This window comes from Sapajus apella, unplaced genomic scaffold (genome assembly GCF_009761245.1).
Source record: "Sapajus apella isolate SASKATOON/1434 unplaced genomic scaffold, GSC_monkey_1.0 scaffold14, whole genome shotgun sequence".
NCBI classification, from domain to species: domain Eukaryota; kingdom Metazoa; phylum Chordata; class Mammalia; order Primates; family Cebidae; genus Sapajus; species Sapajus apella.
The window spans coordinates 11,622,340-11,631,062 of record NW_022436954.1 but is presented as its reverse complement, the minus strand read 5'-3'; the positions used below and the strand labels follow the sequence as shown (position 1 = coordinate 11,631,062).

At 38.7% G+C, this 8,723-nt stretch overlaps 1 protein-coding gene across 1 annotated transcript; it reads left to right on the top strand.

Annotated features, from left to right (window-relative positions):
* The first annotated feature begins 255 nt into the window (after positions 1-255).
* Positions 256-1,265, top strand: LOC116554389 (olfactory receptor 4D10). Its single transcript, XM_032282369.1, has one exon. It carries the CDS (start codon positions 308-310, stop codon positions 1,241-1,243), a length of 936 nt encoding a protein of 311 aa, XP_032138260.1. The 5' UTR covers positions 256-307; the 3' UTR covers positions 1,244-1,265.
* Positions 1,266-8,723: the final 7,458 nt, after the last annotated feature.

The following is an 8,723-nucleotide window of genomic DNA, read 5'->3' as shown; positions in this document are numbered from 1 at the left end:
AAAAACATCAAATTAAACTTGGGTAATTGATTTTTTTTAATGCACTATGTCACTACTTAACATATTTTCTTTCCCAAAATGGTTCTATAGGAGAAGACTTGTTGAATGACTTTACATATCATTTGATTGTACCACCAAAGTAACTGTAATTTGAAAAACGTGAACAATGCAACAAATTGCGAAAACTACAACCACATGGGAAGTTACTGCACGGCATTGTAGATGCTTAGGAAGACAACAAAATAAATATCTCAGTGTTTTCATATGACATGGCTTAAAAGAAAAGAGAAAAAAAGAGGATGATTCAATGGAGATAAAAAACTGCACCAGAGTAAAAGAATTTATTTTCTTTGGCCTGACCCAGAATCAGGAAGCAAGCTTGGTCCTGTTTCTTTTCCTACTCTTGGTGTACGTGATGACTCTGCTGGGAAACCTCCTCATCATGGTCACTGTCACTTCTGAATCTCGCCTTCACACACCCATGTATTTTTTGCTCCGTAACTTATCTATTGCCGATATCTGCTTCTCCTCCATCACAGCACCCAAGCTTCTGGTGGACCTTCTATCTGAGACAAAGACCATCTCCTTCAATGGTTGCTTCACTCAGATGTTCCTCTTCCATCTTATTGGAGGGGTAGATGTATTTTCTCTGTCAGTGATGGCATTGGATCGATATGTGGCCATCTCCAAGCCCCTGCACTATGTGACCATCATGAGTAGAGACCGTTGCATTGGGCTAACAGTGGCTGCCTGGGTGGGGGGCTTTGTCCACTCCATCGTGCAGATTTCCCTGTTGCTCCCTCTCCCTTTCTGTGGATCCAGTGTTCTTGACGCTTTCTATTGTGATGTCCCTCAGGTCCTCAAACTCGCCCTTACGGACGTTTTCATACTTGAACTACTAATGATTTCCAACAATGGACTGCTCACCACACTGTGGTTTTTCCTGCTCTTGGTGTCCTACATGGTCATATTATCATTACTTAAGTCTCAAGCAGGGGAGGGCAGGAGGAAAGCCATCTCCACCTGCACCTCCCACATCGCTGTGGTGACCCTGCATTTCGTGCCCTGCATCTATGTCTATGCCCGGCCCTTCACTGCCCTCCCCACAGATAAGGCCATTTCTGTCACCTTCACTATTATCTCCCCTCTGCTCAATCCCTTGATCTACACTCTGAGGAACCATGAAATGAAATCAGCCATGAGGAGACTGAAGGGAAGATTCGTGCCTTCTAATAGAAAATAAAAAAAAATCCTCAGCTCTTCATCACCAAGGTTATCTTATCTTATTTTTCTCATAAAGTCATATTCATATGTTTAAACATATTGTCGATAAATCAACTACACTTAGTAATAATTAATTTTACTATTTATCTTAGTAAGTAACTGATAAGCTTCTGGTCAAGAAGAGAGTCACACCCTCTAATTGAAAATAAACCAGAGCTCCCTCCTCTTCACCACCAAGATTTTGTTTTGTGATTTTTCTTCCATGGACTCCAAGTTCTGAAAATGTTGCCTACTGAGTTGAATATGTTTATTTAGTGATTGCTAAGTATTTGTTTTATTTTCATAACACATAAAATTATGTATATACCTAGCAAATGCATATTATATATGGTAAAACTTCTTATCTGCATTTAGTTGACATAAATATTAATAATTTAAACAGAGCTTTTATGATTCACAAAAAAGAGGGAAAATTGTTACCAAATGTATGTATGATTTTGCAGTCCAATTCTTGAAGAAAAATTAAGCCAAGTGCATGCAGACATTATAATTACCTTTCTGCTCCTATTACAGTAAAGGAAGATGTGGGGTGTATCTGAAACACAGCACAGTTTGGAGACTGACTCTCTGTATAATTTTCATAAGGTATATCCTAAATTATCATTATGATGGGCAAGGTACCTTTCTCTTCCTTGAACCCCAAGCTCACTGGCCACCCTACTGCCTTTCCTTGGCACTCTGTACTTAGGGTTAGCATTGCACTCAAAACTTTTTTTGAGATTTCTTATGTTCTTGTCTCTTTCTCTCACTGGGCAGTGACATCCCCAGGAATAGGGATTATGTTTTATTTGCTGTCACAGCAGCTGAAACATACTAAGACTTCAACAATATGTTGCTGAATAAATAGCTCAATGATTGAATATTGTCACTTACTTGATTTCTACAAATGACAAAAACACACAAAGCTACTTTAAGCTATGCACATACATGCATAAAGCTTGGAAGAAAGTGAAAAATGGTTATTTTACACAATTCTGCAATTATGTTTTTAGCTGTTCACTTAATATTTTTATAGGTATCAGGAGTTCATATTGAAACTGGAATTCCTTCTGTATCTGATATCAATCTTGTTCCACAACCTAGGCATGCAAGAAACACAACATTTTAAAATTTTCTATAACTTTATTTCTGTTTCAAGCTTCCATTCAATTGTGGTGGCTGGAAATTTAATCTTTCATTATGAAGTTCCCTTAATGGTTTCTGAGTTTCAGAGAGAGTAGAAAATAGGGATAAAAGGTGACACATCATTATGTAAAGGTAGAGTCTTTCCTGAACCAATAGTGGCAGCGTTTATGAACTAAATACAATTGTCTCTGCCTCTCATGTTCACAAACAAAAAGAATCTGCTAAGATATTTCTCCAAGATTAAAAAAAAATGTGATTATCTCAGTAAATATAGAAAAGCATTTGATAATATTCAAGACCAATTTATGGCCAAAACTCACAAATAAATAAAGAAAATAAGCATTCTTTCCTAACCTAATAAAAAGTCAATATAAATATTATAACAAATTATATGTTATGGTGAAATGGAAGCAATCCGTTTAAGTGCTACATTATATACCCACTCCAATCAATGTCCTACTTTTCACAAGAGAGACACAGAAAAACTATGAACTCAATTCCTGATGTAATTCAGGACATCGCACAATTATGTATTTGACTTCTATGAGGTCAGCCCTATGGCAATAAGAAATACATAAGTAGCTGAAGACTTGCATAAAAACTCTATGGGGCTCGGCATGGTGGCTCACACCTATAATTGCAGCACTTTGGGAGGACAAGGCAGGTGGATCACTTGAGGTCAAGCATTCGAGACCAGCCTGGACAACATGGTAAAACCTTGGCCCTGCTAAAAATACAAAAATTTGCCAGGTCATGGTGGCACACACCTGTAATCCCAGCTACTCAGGAGGCTGAGGCACAAGAATCACTTGAGCCCAGGAGGCAGAAGCTGCAGTGAGCAGATTGCGCCACTGCACTCCAGCCTTGGTGACAAAGTGAGACTCTTAAAGATAAAAATATGTAAATGAATAAAATAAATTTAAAAAGCTCTCTGGTTCTCAGACTTCGCCTGTAGCTGAGCATATAAACCACTTGTCATTTCTTTACTGTAACTTACTTAATGTAGTTAGGAGTAGCTGCCCTTCTTCCACAGTCCTTGTAGTGCTCACAAAGTCAAGTACAGGAGTCATCTCATGATCCAAGGCACTTGCTTCACTAAGAAAATTGTCAATTTCAATAACGTGTGACAATTTGGTTATAATGCCTTTGTATGCCATAGAGTGCCAGAATCTTATTTCCCATAGATAGAGAATTGAGCTTAATGTTCACCACCGAGGACATTCCAAGTAATCTCAGAATCTCATCTTTGAGGGTCTGCTTTTTGCTATCACTTCTGTTAGCAAATATTTTACCAATCAGGGTCAAGTAAAGACAACAGAAACCACATCAATTGTTTATCAAAAGATTGTTTATCACAAAAAATTTTAAATATAAAACTTCAATATGAGGCCAAAAAAAAATAGTGGAAAAGTAAATATAGCGTTGTAAGGTTCACATTCAACATGAAGTGATGTCATATGAAGGCCATCTGATGTGAGTTAAAGATGCATATTGTAAGTCCTAGAGTAATCACTAAAGAATAAAACTGCAAGGTACAGATAATCAGCCAATAAACAAAATAAAATAAAACACTAAAAATATTGAATTATTCCAAAAGAAGGCAGACAAATAAGAAAAGGAAGCGAAGAATAGATGAGGGAAAAAAATTTTAATAAAAGCAAAATGAGCCAGATGTGGTGGCTCACACCTGTAATCCCAACACTTTGGGAGGCCAAGGTGAGTGGATCACTAAAACTCAGGAGTTTGAGACCAGCCTGGCCAACATAGTGAAACGCTGTCTCCACTGAAAATACAAAAATTAGCAGGGCACGGTGGCGTGCATCTATAATCTCAGCTACTTTGGAAGCTGAAGCAGGAGAATTGCTTGAACCTGGGAGGTGGAGGTTGCAGTGAGCTGCAATTGTACCACTGGACGCCAGCCTGGGTGAAAAGTGATATTCCACCTCAAAAAAAAAAGAAAAAAAATCAAAATCGTAGCTGTAAGCACAACTATATTCAAAACTACAGTAAAGATTTCAAGCAACCAAGGTGAGAAGGTAAACGCAAACCATATGATAATGGATTAGTGTTGGAGACGTCAGTTTAAAAGCTGCAGTAGCTCACATCTGTAATCCCAACACATTGGAAAGGAAGGTGGAAGGACTACTTGGGCCCAGGAGTTCAAGACCAGCCTGGACAACATGTAAGACACTGTCTTTACAGAACAGTTTTTAAATATTAGCAAGGGGTAGCAGCACACACCAGTGGTCCCAGCCCAGGGGGTCAAGGCTACAAAGAGCTGTGTTCCTGCCACTGCACTCCAGCCTGGGTGACAGAGCAAGACCTGGTCTCAAAACTAAAACAAAAACAAAATGAAATAATATTTAGTTTAATATAAGGACAGATATATGATGACAGATATATTAGTATTTATAGATATGTATATATGTATCTATGTGAGATGTGGTTCTCACCACCCACAGAAGTCTGACCTGCAGACCCTGACTCAACTATGGATGAATGAATGCACTCTCACACCATTACAGTGTTTCAAGTGGGCTAGGGATGGTCGTTGGCTGCTTTCAGAGGACAAAATGCAACCAATCAAACTAGACCCTCTGTTTCTCCAAACTTTTATTCACAACAGAGGTTTTAAGTTACCTTACCTTCCTGTTACCTTTTGATGTAAACTGTTAAACACTGGCCTTGTTGATATTCCAAAAACATATGCCCCTCACCTTAATATCCTTTTTTTTAGTAGATAATACTTTTTTACTGTTTTACATTTTTTTTTTTTTTGAGACAGAGTTTCGCCCTTGTTACCCAGGCTGGAGTGCAGTGGCGCGATCTCGGCTCACCGCAACCTCCGCCTCCTGGGTTCAGGCAATTCTCCTGCCTCAGCCTCCTGAGTAGCTGGGATTACAGGCACGCGCCACCATGCCCAGCTGATTTTTTGTAGTTTTAGTAGAGATGGGGTTTCACCGTGTTGACCAGGATGGTCTCGATCTCTTGACCTCGTGATCCACCCGCCTCAGCCTCCCAAAGTGCTGGGATTACAGATGTGAGCCACCGTGCCCGGCCTTTTTTTATTTTTTTTAATATATTTTAAGTTCTGGGGTACATGTGCAGATCGTGCAGGATTGTTACATAGATATACACACGATATGATGGTTTGCTGCATCCACCCCCTGTCATCTACATTAGGTATTTCTCATAATGTTATCCCTCCCCAATTCCCCCACCCCCCGCTTTCCCCCCCCTTAGCCCCCAATCCCCAACAGGCCCCAGTGTGTGATGCTCCCCTCCCCATGTCCATGTGTTCTCATTGTTCAAGACCCACTTATTAGTGAGAACATGCAGTATTGGGTTGTTTGTTCTTGTGTCAGTTTGCTAAGAATGATGACTTCATCCATGTCCCTGCAAAGGACATGAACTCATCCTTTTGATGGCTGCATAGTATTCCATGATGATATATGCCACATTTTTTTAATCCAGTCTGCTTCGATGGCCATTTGGGTTGGTTCCAAGTCTTTACTATTGTAAACAGTGACAAAATGAGCATATGTGTGCATGTGTCTTTATACTAGAACAATTTATAATCCTTTGGGTATATACCCAGTAATGGGATTGCTGGGTCAAATGGTATTTCTATTTCCAGATCCTTGAGGAATTTCTACACTGTCTTCCATAATGGTTGAACTAATTTACACCCCCCCGCAACAGTGTAAAAGCACTCCTATTTCTCCAGATACTCTCCAGAATCTATTGTCTCCTGATTTTTTAATGATCGTCATTCTAACTGGCATGAGATGGTATCTCTATGTGGTTTTGATTTGCATTTCTCTAATGACCAGCGATGATGAGCTTTTTTTCATATGTTTGTTGGCTGCATAAATGTCTTCTTTTGAAAAGTGTCTGTTCATATCCTTCTGCCATTTTTCGATGAGGTGGTTTGCTTTTTTCTTGCAAATTTGTTTAAGTTCTTTGTAGATTCTGGATATTAGCCCTTTGTCAGATGAGTAAGTTGCAGAAATTTTTCCCTGTTCTGTTGGCTAGCAGTTCACTCTAATGATACTTTCTTTTGCTGTGCAGAAGCTCTTAAATTTAATTAGATCCCATTTGTCTATTTTGGCTTTTGTTGCCATTGCTTTTTGTGTTTTAGTCATGAAGTCCTTGCCTGTGCCTATTGTCCTGAATGGTATCAACTAGGTTTTCTTCTAGGGTTTTCATGGTGTTAGGTCTTTTGTTTAAATCTTTAATCCATCTGGGGTTTTGTGTAAGGTGTAAGGAAGGGATCCGGTTTCAGCTTTCTGCATATGGCTAGCCAGTTTTCCCAGCACCATTTATTAAATAAGGAATCCTTTCCCCATTGCTTGTTTTTGTCAAGTTTGTCAACGATCAGATGGTTGTAGATGTGTGCTATTACTTCCAAGGCCTCTGTTCTGTTCCATTGGTCTTTATCTCTGTTTTGGTACCAGCACCATGCTGTTTTGATTACTGTAGCCTTGTAGTATAGTTTGGACTCAGGTAGCATGATGTGTCCAGCTTTGGTTTTTTGTTTGTTTGTTTTTTGGGGGATTTTGTTTTTTGTTTTTTGTTTTGTTTTGTTGCTTAGTATTGTCTTTGCTATGCAGGCTCTTTTTTGGTTCCATATGAAGTTTAAGGTGGTTTTTTCTAGTTCTGTGAAGAAGGTCAATGGTAGCTTGAGGGGATAGGATTGAATCTATAAATTACTTTGGGCAGTATGGCCATTTTCACGATGTTGATTTTTCCCAAGCATGAGCATGGGATGTTTTTCCATCTGTTTGTGTCCTCTCTTATTTCCTTGAGCAGTGGTTTGTAGCTCTCCTTAAAGAGGTCCTTCACATCCCTTGTTAGTTGTATTCCTAGATATTTTATTCTCTTTGTAGCAATTGTGAATGGGAGTTTGCTCGTGATTTGGCTCTCTGTCTGTTATTGATGTATGGGAATGCTTGTGATTTTTGCACATTGATTTTGTATCCTGAGACTTTGCTTAAGTTGCTTATCAGCTTTAGGAGGTTTTGGGCTGAGACAATGGGGTCTTCTAAATATACAATCATGTCATCTGCAAATAGAGACAATTTGACTTCCCCTTTTCCTAATTGAATATCCTTTATTTCATTTTCTTGCCTGATTGCTGTGTCCAGAACTTCCAATATATGTTGAATAGGAGTGGTGAGAGAGGGCACACTTGTTTCATGCCAGTTTTGGAAGGGAATGCTTCCAGTTTTTGCCCATTCAGTATGATATTGGCTGTGGGCTTGTCATGAATAGCTTTTATTATTTTGAGATACGTTTCATCGATACCTAGTTTATTGAGTATTTTTGCTTAAAGAGCTGTTGAATTTTGTTGAAGGCCCTTGTCCAGGAATTTATCCATATCTTCTAAATTTACTGGTTTATGCGCATAGAGGTGTTTGTAGTAGTATCTGATGGTAGTTTGTATTTCTGTGGGATCAATGATGATAACCCCTTTATTATTTTTTATTGCATCTATTCAATTATACCCTCTCTTCTTTTTCATTAGTCTGGCTAGCAGTCTATCTATCTTGTTGATCTTTTCAAAAGTCCAGCTTCTGGATTTACTGATTTTTTGAAGAGTTTTTTTTATGTGTCTCTATCTCCTTCAGTTCGGCTCTGATCTTAGTTGCTTCTTGTCTTCTGCTAGCTTTTGAATATGTTTGATGTTGCTCCTCTGTTTCTTTTAATTGTGATGTTAGGGTGTCAATTTTAGACCATTCCTCACTTCTCTTTTGGACATTTAGTGCTATAAATTTCCCTCTAGACACTGTTTTAAATATGTCCCAGAGTTTCTGGTATGTTGTGTCTTTGTTCTCATTGATTTCAAAGAACAACTTTATTTCTGCATTCATTTCATTATTTATCCAGTAGTCATTCAGGAGCAGGTTGTTCAGTTTCCATGTAGTTGTGTGGTTTTGAATGAGTTTCTTGAATTTTGTAGAAGGCCTTCTCTGCATCTGTTGAGATAATCATGTGTTTTTTGTCTTTGGTTCTATTCATGTGGTGGATTACGTTTATAGACTGGTGTATATTGAACCAGCCTTGCATCCCTGGGATGAAGCCTACTTGATCATGATGGACGAGCTTTTTGATGTGCTGTTGCAATCGGCTTGCCAGTATTTTATTGAAGATTTTTGCATCTATGTTCATCATGGATAATGGCCTGAAGTTTTCTTTTCTTGTTGAGTTACTGATGGGTTTTGGTATCAGGATGATGTTGGTCTCATAAAATGATTTGGGAATTCCCTCTTTTGGATTGTTTGGAATAGTTTCAAAAGGAGTGGTACAAGCTC

Excerpts from the sequence above, each read along its gene's own strand:
- LOC116554389 (XM_032282369.1), top strand. The coding sequence starts at position 308 with ATGGAGATAAAAAACTGCACCAGAGTAAAAGAATTTATTTTCTTTGGC.